The following is a 20866-nucleotide window of genomic DNA, read 5'->3' as shown; positions in this document are numbered from 1 at the left end:
TGCAGGGTAGAGGCTGGGGGACAGAGAAGGGGACTCCCACTCCTCCAACAGAAAAGGGCTCAGTCCAAGACCTGGGATCAAGCCAGGACACCCTGTTGACCTAGAGGGCTAGGAAGGTGGCCAACAATCACCAAATACCCGGGATTAATGCTTGATGCACTGTGGGCCCCTTGATCCTCACCAAGGCCCTGGGTGGTGGGCATTGTCACACCCACCTCCCAGGTGAAGACATGAGGCTCACAGAGGTGCCTTCCCCAAACCTGCACAACCAGTAGCAGCAGGTCCTAGGAGGAACAGCTTTGTTTTCTCCTCTATACTGTGCCACCTGGAGGTCCCCAAAACTCTGGGGCCTTTGGGACTCGAAGGTTAATAGGGAGATGAGGATATGGGGAGAAGAAGAAATAGCCTGAAGTTCCACCATTAAAGACTCTCCTGCAAAAGTGGTTATCAGGCACCCACATTTAGTCCACGGACCTATTAGCACCATCTATCAAATGAGACAGACATAACAAATCAATATCATCCACAAGTCAGCTTGGATCCACTGCTGATGCTTCTGGAAATGGTGTTCTGGGAAGAATTCTGAGGACACATGGCTCAGCAAGGAAGAGCCTCCAGATCGAGTACAACCATCTGCATAGGCTCGGGATGGGGAAGAGGTGGCGCGTATGTTGGCTTCAAGATTGTTGAGACCCCATTTTATAGATGAGAAAACCGAGGTCCAGGGGCAGACACAGGACTCGGGTCCTCGCCTCCTCGGCCCTCCCGGCGTAGCCCTGACACCTTGTCCCTCCTTTCTCAACAGGCTCTGAGCCCAAGCCATGTGTCCAGCCCGTTGACTCTGGAGCTGCACCGTTGGCCACCAAGAGCAGCAGCGGACCCTGGAGGCCTGAGGACCCAGACTTCTTCTGCACCATGGAGGATGAGCAGGCAGGTTTCTGATGGCTGAGAGGTGGTGGCCGCAGAGGCGGAAAGTCCGCCTTGTTTAGCACCGGCGTGTTTACCAGGCACTTTACATGCGGTATCTCAGGGAACCTCATCAAAACTGGGGCAAAGTCACTTGCCAAGTGCAGATGAGGGTTTTCTGAGATCACACAGTTGTCCCTGAGAACAGTAGTTATTATCCCGTGTTACAGATGAGGAAACTGGAATTCTTTCTGGAATAAGAAGAGGGAGGGAAGGAGGATGATGGATGGATGGATGGAGAACCGGACAGAAGGGTGGATAGAAGGATGGATGGATGAGGAGAAGCGTGGGGGTGGATGGAAGGAAGGAAGGAGGAAGGGAAGGAAAGAAGGGTGCGTGGATAAGTGAGTGAGTAGAAAATAGGTGGATGGATGGACAGATGACAGATGGATAGAAGGAAGGAAGGAAAAAGGAGACTGATTAAAGCCAAATGCAGCCTGGAAAGGTGGGCTGACTTGCCCAAGTCCCCGTAGTGGCAGAGTCAGGATTCAAACCCAGTCTGTCTCCACAGCCTGTCTCCTCACCCTCTACTCTCATTATGCTTTCTCTTAGCACTTGTCTCAGGAGCCTGTGCAGGAGGCCAGGGCCCAGGCTCCAGCCTTGCAGGGAAGACCCTGAGGGTTTGAGGCCCCCGGAGAGAGTGCAGGCTTGGTTAATTTCAAGCCCTGTGGTGTGGGGCTGGGGTCTTGGCAAAGGTCCTTGTTACAGGCCCAGCCTGCCTCTGGAAAGGTCCCTCTGGGGGGGGGCGACAAGGCATCTAGGAGGGTCATCCTGAAAGGTCAGGGGCTGAACAGAGGTCTTGCCACCATAGCTCAGTCCCAGCTCTGTCGGGGACAGAGACGGCCAAGTGGTGCGTGTTGGGGCTCCAGGAAGCAGATGCAGGTGGACTGGGCTGCTATGGCCAAGACTTTACACCCCCACATCAGCCAGTCATTGCAGGTGGGCTGCCCAGGAAGGGATGTGGCTCCCCTGCAGGGGGCTGACACCTGACACTCCCCCTTTCCTACCCCCCAATCTGGGGGTTTGGGTGGCATTTCACAATACCCACTCAGCTAAGGAAGGAGGATCTGTTACCAGGCATTCCACATGTCCACTGCTGTCATTTTATAGAAGAAGACACTGAGACCCAAGCAGGGAAAGAATTGGTCCAGGTGTCATGGAGGGTCTGGGGTAAACAATTGTAGGACTAGGGCTGGGGTTTAGTTCTGAGCCCTGCCAGGGAGCTGGACCTCTTGGAACAGGAACCATGAGTCAATAAGATGGTAATGGAGGGAAGGTGGTCCCTGGGGAAGCGGGGAGCTCCGGTGAGGCTCTGCCCTTCAGCGAATCTGCCCCCTCTTCCTGTGTCCCTGTCATGGTCATCCACTCGGTCACCAGAGACAGACACCTGGGCACTGTCCTTGCGCCCTCTGTCTCCCACCAGCCACCAAGTTCTGTGAACACTGACCCCTGAAGAGCCCTCAGTTCTGCCCATGACTCTCCCTCCCTTGGACACAGACTAGGGGAGGCCACAATCATGGCTTACCCAGGTGAGATCACAACGCACAGGGACCCTCACTGGCCCACCAGCCTTCATCCCAGACCTGTCCAAGCCCAACCCTGCTCTGCAACTTGAATAACCTTTCTAAACACAAATCATAGCTGCCAGCCCCCAGCCCACCCCCACCTTGGTCTCCCTACCACCGCTGGTGGAAACTTCGAGATGAAATCTCTGCTTTGGCCTGCCACTCCTGCCAATCTGGCCCCTGTTTCCCACCCTCCACATCTCCAGCCATATGGAACTTTTGCCAGTTGCTAGAGGACACCGTGCGCTCTCTGTCCCACAGATTTCTGGACGTCTTGTTCTGTTGTCAACTGGAATGTTCTCATCTGCAGTGCCTGCCTAGCCAACTCCGACTCATTCCCCCAGTCTCCGTTCACTGTCACTTCCTCCAGGAAGCCCCCCTGATACTCTGCAGACAGGGCCAGCTGTCCCCCCTCAGTTCTTCCCCAGCTCACTGCCCAGAACCTTCTGTCATACTTGATCACGATGTCTGGGTTTAATCGTCTGTCTCCTTCCGTTAGCTGCATGAGGACAGAGGATCTTGTGATTCCATCTGGGGCTGTCCTGGACTTGCCCAGAGAAAGGGCCCTGACTCCTGAAATATGAAAACCTGAGATACAAAAGCAACAACAATAGCTTCTTCCATTGACCGAGGGCTTGCCATGGGCGAGGCCCGGACATCATCTCATTTTACCTGCGTCACAATCCTGCAAGAGGGCAGCAATATGCCCATTCGAGAGATGAAAAAACTGAGGCTTGGAGAAGTTTAGGAACTCACCCAAGGTCACACTAAGCTAATAAAAGACATAGCGGGGATGCAAACCTTCACTCAGGTCTGTCTCCCCAGCAGCCATTTAAGAACCATCTGTCCTATTATTTGTTTCCTGTTTTGTTGAATCGAGTCACTATTTTACATGACAACATGGGACCAGAGAAACAATATGCTTGAAGTAGCTTGTGTGTCATCTTTTTCCAACACACAACAAGATAAATATATATATATATATTTTTTTTAAGATAAATATTTATTGGGCTGGCCAGACAGCTCAGTTGGTTAGAGCATGGTGTTGGTAACACCAAGGTCAAGGGTTCAGATCCCCATACTGGCCAGCTGCCCAAAAACGAAAAAAAAAGTTTATCCATGGAGCTGTCTAAAACTGCACACTACACGCCCTCCTGAAGAATGGGGAATCCTGGGATGTTTCACCTCTGGTTCTGACTTGGGGGAGCCCATCCCCAAAGGCTCCCCAGGGTCTAGGGAGCAGGAGCCTGGATTTATTGCACCTTCTCTGGGGTGTCAGGGCCAGCATACTGTTTAGCCAGATGCCTGGAAAGGTCCCCCTGGGGCTGCCTCCTGTGCTTTCCCACCCAGGAAATTTTGGAGGAAATGTATAGGTTCCCAAGCAAAGGATGAGGCTCCTTCCCCCACCTCCCTCAGGGTACCTGCTGCTGGGGAGCTGGGACAGCCTCTGCTGCAGCTGCCCACCACCCCCGCCACCCCCAGACCTGGCCTGGCTCCCACCTCTGCCTCCTATGAGGGAGGCCAGATGTGGGAGAAGAAGAGAGGCCCAGCCCAGACCCAGAGGCTGTCCTGATGTGTTTATATTGACGGGAGGATGAAAACCAGAGACACAAGAAAACCTTTGGGGGCGGTGGCAGAAGAGACAGGAGCCAGCGGGAGGTTGTCCAGGCACTGGGGATAGGAATGGAGTGATCTGGGGGTATGGGGAGGTTCACAGGAGCACAGGAAGGCCAGCCAGAGCCAGAGTGGAGGGCAGTTTGAAAGTGACCAGAGAAGAGGGACCCTGGCATTCAAAGGGCAGAGAAGGAAGGGGAGACAGAGAAGGAGCATCCAGGGAGGTGCAGGGAAACAAGGACAGGGCTGTGAAGGGGACATTCAGGAAGAAGGCGGACTGTGGAAAACAGTATGGCAGGTGCTCAAAACGCTAAGTACAGGGTTACCATGTAGCCCAACGATTCCGCTTCTGGTATACACCCCAAAGACCTAAAAGCAGGGACTCAGGTTATGTGCACACCCGTATACACAGCAGCCTCATTCACAACAGCCAAAAGGTGGAACCAGCCCAAGCGTCCATCAGTTCGTGAATGATTAAACACCGTGCTGTCTACCCATAAATGGAATATGACTCAGCCTTAAAAAGGACATCCTGACACGTGCTACAGTGTGGATGAACCTTGAGGACATTGTGCTCAGTGAAATAAGCCAGTCACACAAGGACACTGTGTGATTCCACTCATAGGGGGTCCCTAGAATCGTCAGGTCCACAAAGACAGAAAGTAGAATGGCGGGTGCCGGGGGCTGGGGAGTGAGTGTTTCATGGGGACAGAGATTCAGTTCGGGAAGATGAGAAAGTTCTGGAGATGATGGTGGTGATGATTCCACAGCAATGTCAATGTGCTTAATGCCACAGAACTGTGCGCTTAAAAATGGTTAAGAAGGTAAATTTTATGTTATGTATATTTTACCACAATAAAAAGAAGGGAGAGGACAAATCTGTAGAGAGGTCAGCATGGCTGAGGTCAAGGGAAAGGGCAAACTCTGCGTAGCTCCGCCTGCCTTAGCCCAGGACAGCCCCCTGCCTCCTGCCGCTCAAGATCCGAAGCTGACCAAGGGCCCGGCTGTCGGCTGATGGGTACTTTCCCCTTTCCAATTGGAAGCATCTCTGGAATCCTCCGCACCAAGCTTCACGGGGGTCTCCCTGTTCCTCCCTTACCTGATAAAGACTGGCCATGCCTGGCCGAATTATCCGGGGGTAGAGTTGCCAGACTGAGCACATCAAATGACGAGATACCCAGTTAGATGTGAATTTCAAACATTGCAATCTTTGGGATATACTTACACTGAGAAAATATTTGTTCTTTATCTGAAATTCAAATTTGACTGGGTGTCCTGTATTTTCTCCGGCAATGCTATCGTGGGGGCTTCCTATAAAATTCATGAAAGGTGCCAGGTCCCCTAGCAGCGTGCTTCAGGCCACCTGTTGGGAGAGTCCATCAAGCACTGTCTAAGATCAAATAGGTTCCTGAGGCCACATGTCAGCACTGGCTTCACATGGAGAAATGGGACATGCCCACCCACCCACCTACCCACCAAATCCTGTCTGAGGACAGTCCTAACAAAGGCCTGAAAAGGGACAGTCCCCATCCTGCAAATCCTTACCAGCCTCGAGGAGTCAGGAGAGGAGCCTGGAGGGCATGACCACGCTGGGTTTTGAAGGATGCGAAGGAGTTTGCCAGGCAGATTCTGGATGGGCCGTGTGGGAGAAGAGTGTTTCCAAGGAGAGGAAAGGCAGGTGCCCTGATTGGAGACAATGGCAAATAGAAGGACTGGGAAGAGGAGATAGACGGGAAAGACAGAGGAAGCAGAGGGCCAACGAATAGAGAAATGAACAGAACAAGAAAGAAAGAGCCAGAGACAGACCTCGGTCTCAGTCCGGCTCTGCCATTTATGGGCCACTGAGTCCTTTTGCCTCTGTGAGCCTCAGTCTGCTGATCTGGAAAGTGGGATAACAATGCCCCCTGGTGGAGCTGCTGTGGGATCAGGGATAAGGCGCGTTTGATGCCGGGCGGCGATGTCCTGGTGCTCTGGTGGCTACTGTGCGTCATGTCTACATCTGTGTGTCTTTGGTGTCCAGTGGTGCCTGGCACATTGCCGCCTCCTGGGTAGGTGGGAGAGGAGGTTGCAGAGGGGCCAGAGGCAGGTGGCGGCAGACCTCGGAGTGTTTTGTGTTGTGCTGAGGAGCTTGGGTTTCTACATGTTGGGGAGGAGAAGGTATTGAAGGGGACAGACAAGGTCAGACATTCCAAGAATCCACTCTGGGAGGAGGTACCAGGGCCAGGACTAGGGGAAGGAGGGTAAAGCGAGCAGCACAGGAGCCAGATGCAATACTGTCATTATTTAAAATGTGAATCACATGTTCATCACAGATCTCCTTGCCTTTTTTTGTTTGTTTGCTGGCAGCTGGTATGAGGATCCAAACCCTTGACCTGGGTGTCATAACACCATGCTGTAACCAGCTGAGCTAACCGGCCAGCCTTCCTTGCATTACTTTTGAGTTTTGAAAAATACTGCACTACAATACTACTTACCTTGGGGCTGGCCAGTTAGCTCAGTGGGCTAGAGCGTGATGTTGCAACACCAAGGTCAAGGGTTTGCATCTCCATACCAGCCAGCTGCCAAAAATAAATAAATAAAATATTTTATCTTGATGATTGAGTTGTTCAGCATCTGCTTAAATTTCTTACCCAAGGCAAGTGCCTCACCCTAGTCCTGACCTGAGACGGAGACTTTAGAGGCCAGGAGTCCTGCGGGGAGATGCTCCAAGCAGCCCAGAAACAATATGGGAGCCCTGACACTTCCTAAAATTGCACCATTAGTGTCAAGGATGACTTATTTCCCTGCAGCACTTTTACAACCTGTGTTTTCAGATGTAATTTTTCTGGAACCTTAAAACAAGCTGGTGAGTGGCCGGGGCAGAGGGGATTATGCCCATTTTGTAAGACAATCAGACAGAAACTTGGTGAGGTGAGGTGCTGGGCCAAGGCTAGGAAGTAGCAGGATTGGGCATGGAAGCCCAGACTTCCTGCACCTCTTGTGGGATGAGGCCTTGAAGGCTCAGGTTAGACAGAGTGTTGAGGGGACCACCCCTCATTCTGTCCCACCAGCTGTGAGAAGGGCGCTGAGCCCAGGTTGGATGGGAAGGGGACAGGCAGGGTCTGGGTGTTGGGGGCTGGGGGCCTCGTGGCCAGGAGACCCCAGGCTCTGCTGCCCTCTGTCAATGCCTTGTTCTCCCCACTGGCCTACAGGATGATTTCTCAGGGCGGTTCAGCAAGAGCACGGAGGACCTTAGCCTGGACTTGGGGGCCCTTCAGGGCAGCGTGTATCTCCAGGACCTGGACTTTGAGGCCCCTTCCCACAGCCAGCCTGGGGGCGCCAAGGACAGTGGCCCCCCTAGCAAAGAAGCTGGAGGAGATTCGCCCTTCTCTAACTCAGCAGGGTCCCAGGGCCTGCCACGGAGGCGCAGCTGGGAAAGGTCGCGGAGCTGTTCAGAGAGCTGGAGGAGGTCAGTCTTCCACCACTGCCCAACTTCCACCATACACCCCCTGGACAGGATGGGGGTCCGGGAGGCCAGAGCCAGGTCCCCGGACACACTGCCCCCTGCATCTGCAGTGTCTAGCTCTAGGGCCTCCAGGGGTGTCTATGCTGTCAGAGACAGTCCTAAATACTCCTTTCGACACACATGTACATTCATGCACAAGAGGGTGTGCAAACCCACGTGCACACTGATTGAGCGTGCATGCACAAACCCAAACTGAAGAGTTCACACTCACACCGCAGGCACACGCGAACCCAAATGCGCACGCTGGATGTCCACACCCATGCTCAACCCACACACTCCCACGCTCACCATCGGACCCATGCATAGAAGCTGACACACATGATTTGCACACATAATGCACAAAGCCGCAGATGCACCTGTGATCAGAACACAAATGTGTGCGGCTCCACACATCTCAGAGGGGCAGCACCGAGCAATAGCTAAAACACCCCCCACCTGTCTCCCTCAACCCCTCTCAAGTCACCTCAAATAGAAATCCAGTCTGGGCAAAAAATGGTGGGTCTGCAACACAAAACTAGCTTCAGTAAATCTAACCAGATATCCCCCTTCTCCCCTTCCTGCTGATACTGACCCCTCTGATATTAGGAGGTCTGGACCCTTCTCTGTGGCATGCTTACCCCTCCCTGTCCTGGAAGGGCCGCCTACAGGTTTCCTCAAGCCCCCGCATGCCTGGGGTGGTGGCCAGGTGGACAAGACCCTCTGAAGCCCCAATACCCTCCCTTCTTCCACCAGACTCAGCCTGGATGCCTCAGCTATGGATGAGGGACCCTGTCTCCCTCGGACACTGGCTAGCCTTGCTCTGAACCTGCCGGGAGAGGGGCTAAAGACTTGGACCCAAGGGTGTCCATCTGGGGATGGGACCCCTGCAGAGCACCCAGGCAAGGTGGGTGTAACCTGCAGCCGCTGGAAGCCAGTGCTGTGGGTGGGAGGGAGAGCCCTACTCACAGCTGGAGGGACTCCACTATTATGGCAGGAGGAGGGGATGGAGGGGTTGTCCATGTTGTAGCCCACGACTGGGGTGTCTCTGAGTCCTGATATTCCAGCCCAGGCCTGAGGGGCCTTACATGGGGTGGACATCCATGGCAGGAAGTCCTGGGCCATAACTGTGGCCCATGGGCTGGGGGATGGTGGGGTGGGGGGTCTCCTCATCCTGCAGCTCCAGCCAGGCTTCCAGGATCTTCCCTGGGGTGTAGCTCACAGCTGGAAGGAAGCTGTGTCTGTGGCCTGTGGCTGGGGCATCTTTGACCATGACCATGACCATTGAGGAGACTCCTGGCCATGGCTGGAGGCTGTGGCTCCAAGACCCACGGCTCCAACCTATAGCTCCTACGACTGCAGTCCGTGGCTGAGGAGGGTGTGGCTGTACTCATGTCCCGTGGCTAGCGGGGGAGCCCCTGACTGTGTCTGGAGGCTGGGGCTGGGGTGAGTGTATCCCCAGGTTCTGTGGATGCGGCCCTAGCCATGGCTGGGGACCCTCCCCCTGGGGGAGCCTCCCTCCCTCTGCTTAGCAAGATGCTTCTTCCCTGCAGGAAACCGACAAGCCCGAGAAAAGAGTGAGGTCCCGGTCAGTCCCCCTGTCCTTTGATGAGATCAACTCCCTGAAAATCGCTCCGACTCTGGAAGTGCCCAGTCCGCCTGTTCAAGGTAGCCCAGCCTGGGCATCTTCCCCATTCAAACCAAGTTGGCGATGAGGGGAGGAGGGAATGGGGGGTCCCGCTGGAGTGTCCCCTGGATGGGGCCCCAGCTGAGTCCCAGGGAAGAAAAAGGGGGCTTAGTTTCCCCTAGACAGGAACTGAGCAGAATGCAGGGGTCTTTTGGGGCTCAAAGAGGGGAAGGGACCTCCAGCATCCAACCCTCCCCCTCTCCTTGGGGACCTGGTGCCCAAACTCTATCCTAAGAGCTTGCACCTCTCCAGTGTCAGTCAAGCCTGCAGTCTAAACCCAAATCTGCCACTTTCTGGCAAGTATCAGAGCCTCGTGCCTTCCTCTCTAAGAAGAGGACAACATGTGTATCCCCTTAAGGCCACTTGGAGCATTCACTGGGCTCCCACGTGTAAAGTGCTTAGCATATCGTCAGCGCTCATGAGATGCTGGTGACACCTCCAGGCCTGGCTCTCCTCTCCAAGAGTGGCAAGCCCCATCTGAATGGTCTGTAGTTCTGCAGGGGCCCGGGGTGGGCCAGTGCAGGGCTGGTTCTGCCCCAGAGCCCCTGACACCTGTGTCCCCTGGGGTGGGGAATTCTTGCAGGCCTGGAGCCACCGGTGCTGGAGTGCATGGAAAAAGACCATGTGGAGCCGGACCATGTGTGAGTGCCTGCCCCATGGTGGGGGAGGGACCCCCAGTGGACTGGCTGGGGTCAAGGCTGGGTGGGGGAGGAGGCGTGCAGAGATGTGGTGTTGACCGGGGCCAGCCACCATCCTGCCAGTCCCCCATAACCTCAGTGTTCTCTCCCACACCATCCTTCTCCCAGAGGAGGGGCCCAAGGCCCCTGGGAAGTTTCTTGATGTGGCATTGGGTGACAGGTTGGGTCTCCCCATTACGGTCTCCATTAGGACCCAGGGCTGAGTCAGGCAATCACAGCTTGTCTTGGGGAATGTGTCTGTAACCTGGGGCAACTGTGGGCTCTTTTGATCCCACCCCACCCCACAGGCTGATTGTCCAGCAGGTGCTTCAAGAACTTCGGCAGTACCATGGGTAAGTGGGAAGGGGGACAGGAGAGAGGGAACAGGTATGGGGGACCAATGTGGGGGACAAGTGTAGGGGACAGGTTAGAAAGAAGTGTGGGGAACACAAGTTTGGGGGAACAGGTGTTGGGGGGACAGGTGTGGAGGGACAGGCACGGGAGACAAGTATAGAGAAAACAGGGAGCAAAGAGAGAAAAGTGGGAACCTATCATAATGTCCTCATATTCAAGCCCACAATGTTAAGGACAGGTGGGCTCTTAGACCCACACCTGGTGTGCACCTGTGCACTGAAGCCCTGGGGGGAGGGGCAGGAGCAGGGGCGAACTGGGGGCGGGGGGCTGCTGATCCATATGTCTGTCCCCTCTGATCCTGCAGGGCCCGTCAAAGGGCTCGTATGTCAGCCAGCCCTGGAGGAGCCCACTCGAATCTCACCTGGTTTGAGTTCCTGTCCGAGTGAGTACACAGAGCCGCTGCAGGTGGGAGCTGCAGGTGGGGGCAGCCCTGGATTGAAACAAGTGTTTCCTGGTGGCCCTCTGTGCCAGGCTCCCCATGCCGGGGCCAGGAGTTGGGGCCCCCTTGTATACCCTGGGAGGACAGAGGAAGACTTCCTGGAGGAGGTGGCAGCTTGAGCTGGGTTCTGACGGAATAGCAGGAGTTTGCCAATATGTGCAGATGGGGATAGAGGAAAGGAAACAGAACTGCAAGGCTCAGGGGTCAGGGTGGGGCTGGGAGGAGAGAAAAGGGAGAGGTCAGCAGAGGACAGACCACCTCACGAAGCTAAGGAGCATGGACTTTATCCTAGAGAACAGTGGGAGCTTGGGCATAATCAGCTCTGGTGGCTGAGGATGGGGACCACAGACAGGGCTGGGGTGGGCGGCTGACTCCCTTCCTCCCTCCCTCTCTCACTCTTTCATTCACTCAGCAAACATTTACGGATATTTGCAAAGTTCCAAGAGCCACGTGGACGGTGGGGCAGAGGTGCAGAGTGGAGGAATGGATTCTCCCTCCAGGCAATAGATTGTCAGGGCTGATGTATTGGTCACTGACTTAATAAATATTTATTAAATGAGCATGTACTGGCAGTCCAGGGGAGGTGTGGCCCCAGATGGAGTGTTGGGGAGAGAGACAGGATGTAACAATGGGCAGGATTTAAATGCCCGTTAGACAGGGGGTGGGGAGTCGGTGGTGTGAATTAAAGGGAAGAATCAGAGAGGGACTGAGCCAAGATTTCCAGCCCAGGCTTGCCAGCTTGAGACAATGTTGCTTTCCCCTCTGCAAACCCAGCTCCCAGGACTCCTGGAACTTGTAAAGGTTTGTTGAGTGACTGAGTGACGGAGGGATGGAGGGAATCCGGGACCCCAGAAGGGGTAAGGCGGGACCCAGCGGCCACAGGGAGATGGGTTCCAGTGGATTCCAGGAGCGCCCCATAGGGTTGCCTCAGAAAGGCCCAGGGCCCCCTCCTCATGGGCCTTCCTGTCCCCTAGGAGCGAGGACGGTGCCGGCAAGAACGAAAAGATTGACAGGAGCACCGGTGTGAAGCGTAGGCTGAGCTATCTCCGCAGCAGAGTCACCAGGCAGAAGGAGAAGGTCAGGGGGCTGCGACAAGGGGGCTGGGCCACCACAGCCTCCCTCTTCTGTCCCCGGCCCACCAAGTTGCCCCTGGCCCAGGACAAAAGAGGGCCAGCCCCTGCAGAGGGAATCCTAAGGCTCATCTTTGTCCCCTACAGGGGAAGAGCCCAGTGAATCTAAAGGACAAAGGTCAGGATGCTCGAGAGAAGCGGGAGTGTACCAACGGTCACCTTCTGGTGCAAGGAACCTTCTCCAGTCACTCCAGCTGCCCCCTGTGTGGCAAACCCTTCCTGAGCTCCGGTAAGCCCAGTGGCCCAAATCATCCCCCCAATGGTGGCCACTTTCTCTTCTTGACTTCTTTTCCATTGCTCCTGTGGCATCCCGTGCACAGGGCAGACCTCGGTGACTCCCTGGAGAGAACCAGGGATCGGTCCCTGAGGTGCAGGGGTTCTCTGGTTAACTCGTGACTGGCAAACTTCCCTTTGAGTCTCAGCTTTGGCCGTGGCAAGAATCCTCCTGCAAGATCTGGACTTAGGCAATGTACGAGTGTTAGTTTGCGAGCGCTGCTGTGACACGGTACCATGTACCGGGTGGCTGGAACATCAAGAACATAGTGCCTCTTGGTTCTGGAGGCTGGAAGTCCAAGATCAAGGTGTCAGCAGGGCCCACCTCCCTCTGAAGGCACTAGGAATGGATCCGTTTCAGCCCTCTCTCCTCGTTTCTGGTAGTTCCTCAGCCCGTGACAGCCTAACTCCAGTCTTCACGTGACATGTCTGTGTCCCAATTTCCCTTTTCTATAAGGACGCCAGTCATATTGTCTTAGGAGACCACCCTACTCCAGTATGACCTCATCTTAACTAATTACATCTGCATCAACGCTGTTTCCAAATAAGGTCACGTTCTGAAGTGGGGGGTTGGGAGTGGGACTGTAATATATGAATTTGTGGGGGACGCACAATTCAACCCATAAGAGGCAGTTTCCCACCTCCCAGGGCTCTTGATGGTCATGGGGTGGGGGTGGCAAGGGCTTTTGCTCAGGAAAGTGTACTGGGTTCAAGAGGCCCCAGAAGGAGATGATTCTGGTTATTGCTGGGATTTAGAAATTTGCCTTTTGGAAAACGAGCCTCCCTTGGAAAGGAATGAAGAGTTAGTGGCAGTGATTTTATGTTAGAAAAGATGCGTGTGCAGTTTGTAGCGAGAAGCCAGACTGCAGATTCTGGCAGGCGAGACTCAAGCTAGTTCAAGGTTCCTGGACCTCATGAGCACTATTGACACTGGGGCCAAGTAATTCTTCATCGTGGGGGGCTGTCCTGTGCATTGTAGGACGTTGAGCAGCATCACATCCCCAGACTCTACCCACTAGATGCCAGTAGCAATGGCCCCCCTCCACTTGTGACAACCAAAAATGTTCTTAGACATGGCCAAAAGCCCCTGGCAGGCAGAATTGCCCCTGGTGAGAATTACTGGGCTAATGACAAGGCGAACAGGTCCTACAGTGAACCTAGACACACAGTGAGAGCAGCATTTCACCCACCCTTGTGACCTGAGCCTCAGGTTTGCATTCTTTGGCTGTGCCTGCACCAGTTGGTGGCATTTTCCATTTTCCTTGTTCCTCCCTCTTCCCAGAGTGCCATTTTGCCAGCTGTGGAGCTATAGGTGTCCCACTGCCAAAGGTGTCCCCCTAAGCTTTTTCTCCATTGGGCGATCTCCCACCAGCTTTGTGTCACATGAGCTGTCCCCAGCCGAGGCTGGCAGGGGCTTTACAAAGTCCTCAGTGCACTGACGACTTCAGTGTTTTGGAGCTGTTCATTTTAGCAGCAGGTGGCTTCCTGTTTCTCCTGGTGTCCTGTTCCCTTTGGCAGAGGCGGAGGTTTGCTGGATCTCAACTAGGCATCTGATTCAAAAGGCAGGTGAAAGGTTGGCAGAAGGAAGGTGAAGCAAGAGTTCCAAAGCTGACTGCACAGAGCAGGTGCCAGAAGCCTGCTCCCAGGGCACTTGCTTGAATAGCCCCAGTGTGAGCTGAGCCTCTTACTTCACACCAACAATTCTGGTTCTTTATTACAGCTCATTCGTTTCTGTTTCTGCTTTTCCTTTGCTTCTCAGAAAAAATCCTGAAGTCTTTAAACTCCGTTTTTGTATTGTCAAAGGACTTGTGTGTCCATGTGGTCCTCAAACCTGCAGCATTGTCTTCACCTGGGAACTTAGAAACACCAAACCCCGGGCAGGCCAGTGAGCTCAGCTGGTTAGAGCGTGGTGCTGATAACACCAAGGTCCAGGGTTTGATTCCTGTACTGGCCAGCCACCTCAAAGAAAAGAAAGAAAAGCCAAATTTCAGGCCCCACCCAGAGGGACTGAAACAGAATCTGCATGTTAACAAGATCCCCAAGTGATTCATATGACATTTGAATTTGCCTGTTGCTCTAAGGTGGGCTTCTCCATGTCAATGCTATTGACACGTGGAGCCAGATCATCCCTTGTCACGGAGGCCCATCCTGTGCATTGTAGGATGTTGGGTGGCATCTCTGGCCTTTACACCCACTCGATGCTAATAACAACTCCTTCTCCCCCTAGTTGTGACAACAAAAAATGTCTTGACATTATCAAATGCCTCTAAAGGCAAAATCATCCCCAATTGGGAACCGCTGCTCCAAGGAACCCTTCCCATTCAGACATGTTTTCAGCCGAGTCCTCTTAAATACTGCTGGTGTCCCACTGTCAGGGGCATTGATATAACTTGGTCAGTCTGTGCTACCACCACCCCCTGCCCACCCCATGAGCAGAATGAGGTCTGAATCACAGCCTCAAATGGGAGAGCTTGTCTCCTTGGGTTTGCTCCAGAGCTCAGGAGCTGATCACATGGAAATCCCTGTGTGTGGTTCCTGCAGACCCTGAGACCCAGTTAGTCCTGGAGAAGAGGAATTTAAGAGGGATCCCCTGATGGCAGAACAGTCAAAAGCGGCCATCTGATTCTCTGTCATTCAGCTTTCTGTCTGGGGCTTTATTCTGGGATGCTTAGCTTCTCATCTTAACTTTGGCAAGCCTGTAACCATCTGTTATCAAAATTATTAGTCCCGGGCCGGCCCGGTGGCGCACTGGAGAGTGTGCCACTTGGGAGCGCGGCGGCGCTCCCGCTGGGGGTTCGGATCCCATGTGGAGACCGGTTCCTGCTCACTGGCTGGGCGTGGTGCAGGCGCAACACTGAGGGTTGCGATCCCGTTACCGGTCAGTAAAAAAGACAAAAAGGAAAAAAAAAATTATTAGTCCCGGGCCGGCCCGGTGGCGCACTGGAGAGTGTGCCACTTGGGAGCGCGGCGGCGCTCCCGCTGGGGGTTCGGATCCCATGTGGAGACCGGTTCCTGCTCACTGGCTGGGCGTGGTGCAGGCGCAACACTGAGGGTTGCGATCCCGTTACCGGTCAGTAAAAAAGACAAAAAGGAAAAAAAAAATTATTAGTCCCTAGAATGGGCCCTAACATACAGTAGGAGCTCAGTAAATAATTGCTGAATAAATGAATGAATGATGATTTAATGAGCATCTACTATGTGCTAGGTGCTTTATGTCATTTAATCTGAGCATCAACTCTGCGTAGGAGGTCTTATTAGCCCCATTCATGTATTCAAAAATATGTATTGAGCACCCACTGAATACCTGGCAATGTTCGAGGCATGGGGAGTTTTAGCCACGAACAGAAAAAAATTTCCACCTTCAGAAAGCTCAGCACCTAGTGAATGGAGGCACGTGATAAATGGAAAACATGAGGCTGACAAGAAGTGCTATGAAGAAACATGAAACAGGGAAAGGCGACGGAAAGGCGACAGAGAGTGGCAGAGAGTTTACCCACTTCGGCGCTACTGATCCTCGGGGCCGGATCATTCTCCATCGTGAGGGTCTGCCCTGCATGCATTGGACGATGCTGAGCAGCATCTCTGGCCTCCACCCACTTGATGCCTGCAGTGCCTCCATCTGTGATGACCAAGTTGCCAAATGTCCCCTGGTGAGGGGGTGGGGTGGGGACACAGTCACCCCCAGGTGAGGACCACTGCTCTCCATCGGGTGGCCAGGGAAGGCCTCTCTGAAGAGGTGATGTTGGAATGGAGAGACAGAGGAGGTGAGAAAAGAGCCCTGCAGATATGCACGGAAGAGCATTCCAGGTGGTAGATGCAAAAGCCCTGAGGCAGGAATGTGAAGCTAGAAGAGTTCTGAGGTAATTTGCCCCAAGTCACATAAACATGCCCCACCTGAACTATTGCTCAGAGGACCTGGGCACTTCTCACCCAATATCTGGTCAGGCCTTCTGCAAATCCAGCCACCGCTGTGGCTCCTCCCTGGGCAGCTGGGCTTCAGTGGCTGCTCTGTGAGCGGGGTACTTCCCACCACTTGCCTGGGATCCTTTCTCTACTGAGGGTGCTGCTAAGGCTATGACCACATCCCCTGCGGGAATGAGCTGGATAGAGCCTCTAGCATCCCTAGATGAGATTTCAGACCCCCTGAAGTTGCATGCCAAATCTGCCATGTCTCTGCATTTTTCTGGTTGGTTTCCAACCAACCTTCAAATGGAGCATGTGACCTCCAGAAAAGTTCAGCAACAAGGAGCTAATTCAGGTGTCACAAACTGCAGCCCGCAGGCCAAATCCTGCCCACCACCTGTTTTGTTTTGTTTGGTTTGGTTTTTTAGTATGGCTGCAAGCTAAGCATTTTTGAAAAAAAATATTTTTAAATGGTTGAAAACACATATTTTGTGACACACAGACATTATATGAAACATGTATTTCAGAGTCTGTAAGTAAGGTTTTGTTGGAGGAGAGCCCCCAACATTTATGTATCATCTGTGGCTGATTTCACGCTATCAGAGCAGAGTTGAATAATTTGCAGCATGGCCCGCAAAGTTGAAAATATTTGTTGTAGGGCTCTTTACAGAAAAATTTTGCCAACTTCTGAGCTAGGTTATCGGGCAGCAATCAAGGCACATCCAGGAGAGTGGCTCGCCATATCCTGCAGATTAATAAACCCCTCATATACACAGCCTTGAGAAATGAGGATTTCAGCAGTGACTAATTTTCTGAATGTCACTTTGCAATCACAGAAGACTTTGCACAAATAAGAAAAATGGGTGACATCACTCTACTGAGCACTTGCTATATTCTAAACACCAGAAGTGCTTTAAACAGACTTCCTCATTCACCTTCACAACGACTCTGGTAGGTACTACCTCTTATTTTCCTCAGATGAGGAAACTGAGGCCCATAGAAGTTAAATTCTTGCCTAAGTCAGGATTCTAACTCAGAGCCTAAGCACCTGACCACCACATCACGCCATTTGATTTTTCAAAAATACACACTTTTAATTTTAGGCTTATAGAAAAGTGCAAAGAAGGGCCGAGCCCGTGGTGCACTCGGGAGAGTGCAGCGCTGGGAGCGCGGCAGCGCTGGGAGCGTGGCAGTGCTCCCGCCACGGGTTCGGATCCTATATAGGGATGACCGGTGCGCTCACTGGCTGAGCGCGGTGCGGCCGGTCTCAAAAAAGGACAAAAAAAAAAAAAAAGTGCAAAGAAAACAGAGTCCCCTTAAACCTTTCACCCAGCTTTCCCGCATGTTAATACCTTACATGACCATGGTACATTTGTCACAACTCAAGAACCAACATCATTTCAATGCTATTAACTAAACTCCAGACTTTTTTCAGATTTCACTAGTTTTTTGGTGGTTTTTTTGTTTGTTTGTTTGTTTTTGTTTTCTTCATTAGGGTTTTTCACTAGGGTTTTCTCTCAGGATCCAATTCCAGATAGTCCATTACCTTTAATCATTCTGTCTCCCTGTCTCTCTGGTCTGTAAGGGTTTCTCTGTCTTTCCTTATTGTTCATGGCCCTGTGAGTCTTAAGAAATACTAGCCAGGTATCTGATAAAAAATGCCCCCAGTTTGGATTTGTCTGATGCTTTCTCTTAATTAGACGGGAGTTATGGTTTTCTGGGACCTTCTTGTCTCATCACATCAGGGGGTTCATGTTATCCACCTACATCCCTGGCGATGTTAACTGTAACCACCTGGTTAAGGTAACATGTGCCGGGTTACCGTTTTTTCCCTTTCTCTACCCTACTCTTTGGAAGACAGTCATGACACCCAGCCTTACTCTCAGGGTGGTTAGAATTAAGCTCTCCCTCTGGGAGACATCATTTGATTTTCAGGACAACTCTTTGAGATCAAGGAAAATTTGAGTTTGTATAAAAGACATGACATGGGTGGCACTTAACACGGTGCCTTGTACATTCCTGGACAATGGTATCATGTATCATCATTTCTGTGTGTTGTTGCTGTCTAAGGCCTTTCAGCCAATAAGAGGCAAATATAGCATTTAAGTCACAGACCCTAACCCTGTGCTCTGACCAGGCCCCCTTCCGTACCTGTGTCAGAAGGCATGTAGGGACAGAAAACCTGTGTCTCATTTTCAACAGGCTAAAAGCAGGCACCTCCCAGGTATAACTTGCCATAGGCCTACCTGCCATTAGGTATTCAAAGCCAGGCAGTACCATCTGTCCAGTTGAGGGCCCAGTAAATTAAACAGAACAGACAATGAGTCACACTCCAGGTAATCAGGGAAGGTGGGTCTCTAGGGCAAAGCCAGGACGCTTTCCTAGAGACCAGCTTGTTGATCAAACACCATTCCAGGTAGACCTGTTCCTGGCCTTGACCTTTGAGACTCTTCATGGTCTGTCCCCGCCTACCCCTCCACCCTTCTCTCCCGCTACTCAGCCACCCCACACTCCTTGAAGCCTCGTGACTGCTCACGCACATCACCTGGGCCTTGCTCATTTGCTGCTGTTTCTCGAATTCCCTCCGCCACGTAACTCTTACTCATCCCTTAAGACAAAGGATAGCCCATCTTCCCAAGGAAGCCTGAATTAGGCTGTATGAGCGTCTGTCTCTTAAGCTAGTTGCTCTCAGCCGAGGACCATTTTGCCTCGAAGGGGGACATTCAGCAATGTCTGGAGGCATTTTTGTCAGAATGGGGGAGCTGCTGACACCTAGTGGGTAGAGGCCGGGATGCTTCTCGACACCGTCCAATGCACAGGAGCTCCCCCTCCCACCACCACTAACACCAGAGAGAATAATCCAGCCCCAACTGTCAACAGTGCTGAGACTGAGAAATCCTGCCCTAGACATAAGCCTCCTGTGTCTCTTTAGCTCTTAGCAGACTCCTTGGTCCATGATAAGGACTCCATGAATGCAAAATGGTTGGATGGATAAAAGAAAGACGAGAGATACCTCTCCGTCCTGGCAGCCTCTTTCAGAAAGTTACTTTCTCCATTTAGGGGAGAACTGTATCAACCTGAAGGTTTCTATAACCAAGGTGGCTATAGAAATGAGGCTCATGCCACTCTTTCTGCCTAAAATCGTCAATGGCTCTCCATTGTCTTTAGAATCAAGTCCAAAAGCCACAGCAATTCAGGGAAGGAACATTTACTCATTCATTGAGCCCTCCAAAATACCTGTGTCAGGGCTTCTGACCTCAATTGAGGTGAGGTGTCTGATGAAATACGTCTTTGCATTTCTGGAACCTCCAATTCCCTGGATATGTTTTCTGTCTTGACCATGAAGACTGGACTTAAACTGAAGGCTAGTCACTTGGGTACCCCATTCCCCAGTTTCTGAACTGAGGGCTCTCGATGACATAATTGTGCGTGTTTTGAAAGGACTTTGGTTTGGGGAGATCTTCTTGAATTGGTTGACAAGCCTGGACCTTGGGTGAGACTGCTCAGCTCCACTCCTGGGGACCTAGATTGGACAAGCAACCTCTGGGCTGGAGTGTCTAATGGCACCTAAAGGGGTGCTGGTGCAGGGGGAGCATCTGGCACATCTACAGCAGTCAAATAGCACCTGGAGGGGGGAGTGTCTGGCATGTTTCAGACTCTAAACACCTGTTTGGAGGTATCTGACAGCATCTGTATTGATGGTATCCAGTATGTGTTTTGGGGTATCTGAAAGCTCCCATATAGAGTCTTTGATATGTCTCTAGGAGTTTGAAAGCCTATTGGGGGTATCTGATGGGTCCTGGATGAAGGTGTCTGGTATTTATGGGATATTTGACATGTTATTTTCAGACATCGCATGTTAGTTTTGTAGTACCTGATGGAGCTAGGTGGGGTGCCTGACATATTTTGGGATGCCTGAAACCCTGTTTTGGGTATCTGATGGCATCTGCCTGGGTGTCTGATATATGTTTGGGGTATCTGGTGGCACCTATGTTGGGGTGTCTGAGACCACTTAAGAGGTATATGACTAATTTTTCCCAGACCAGCCTTTCTGTAGTCTCTGCTGTCCCTTCTTCCCAGGCGACAGACCCCACCCTCTCCATTTCTTGGATCCTCCCGCCTCAGACTCTCCACCACCAGATGCGCCCCTCTTAGTTACCTACAACCCCACTGTCTACCCCGGGATTTCCCTCCCCAGACCCGCTAATCATCCAGGCCCTCACTGACCACACAAAACGCCCTCCCAACGCCACTGGTCTCCTCTCAGGGTCCCCCAATCTCAATGTTCCCTCTAGGCGCCCCCTTAACCCCACCGATACCCCGGGCCTCCGCTGACACCCTCCCTCCAAAACGCCTGCCAATCCCACTGTCCCCCTCCCCAGGACTCCACCTCCTCAGCCCTGCTAATCACCCAGGCCTCCGTCGACCCCACGAAACGCCTGTCCCCTCCCCTGACCCCACAACCCCCAGCCCCGGCGATACGCAGGCCTCTGTTGACCCCACCTAAAAAACGCCGCCCAACCCCATTGGCCCGCCTCTCAGGGGTCGTCCTCACTCTCACCACTAGGGCCCTCCCCCTTCAGTCCCCACGGCCCCGACTCGGCGGAGCCCACCACGCCCACACCCGCCGTTCAAGGATCAGCCGGATTCAGGGTACCAGGAGCAGGGAACGACCCCGCCTCGAGGCCACGCCCCTTCCCGGCCACGCCCTCTGACC

General features: G+C 52.9%; 1 protein-coding gene across 1 annotated transcript in view; it reads left to right on the top strand.

Annotated features, from left to right (window-relative positions):
• LOC103596869 overlaps positions 1-20866 on the top strand; it is a 32797-nt gene that overhangs the window by 11407 nt on the left and 524 nt on the right. The window contains exons 4-14 of the mRNA XM_008580615.1: positions 806-930; positions 7337-7593; positions 8383-8533; positions 9180-9294; positions 9897-9954; positions 10299-10343; positions 10709-10786; positions 11818-11920; positions 12061-12202; positions 12396-12478; positions 20532-20802. Of these exons, the coding sequence (XP_008578837.1) occupies positions 806-930; positions 7337-7593; positions 8383-8533; positions 9180-9294; positions 9897-9954; positions 10299-10343; positions 10709-10786; positions 11818-11920; positions 12061-12202; positions 12396-12478; positions 20532-20802 (1428 nt within the window). The remainder of the gene's footprint in view (positions 1-805; positions 931-7336; positions 7594-8382; positions 8534-9179; positions 9295-9896; positions 9955-10298; positions 10344-10708; positions 10787-11817; positions 11921-12060; positions 12203-12395; positions 12479-20531; positions 20803-20866) is intronic.

This window comes from Galeopterus variegatus, unplaced genomic scaffold (assembly GCF_000696425.1).
Source record: "Galeopterus variegatus unplaced genomic scaffold, G_variegatus-3.0.2 Scaffold2133, whole genome shotgun sequence".
Lineage (NCBI taxonomy): Eukaryota > Metazoa > Chordata > Mammalia > Dermoptera > Cynocephalidae > Galeopterus > Galeopterus variegatus.
Note: the sequence above shows the minus strand (reverse complement) of the source record. Positions and strands in the feature narration are given on the sequence as shown.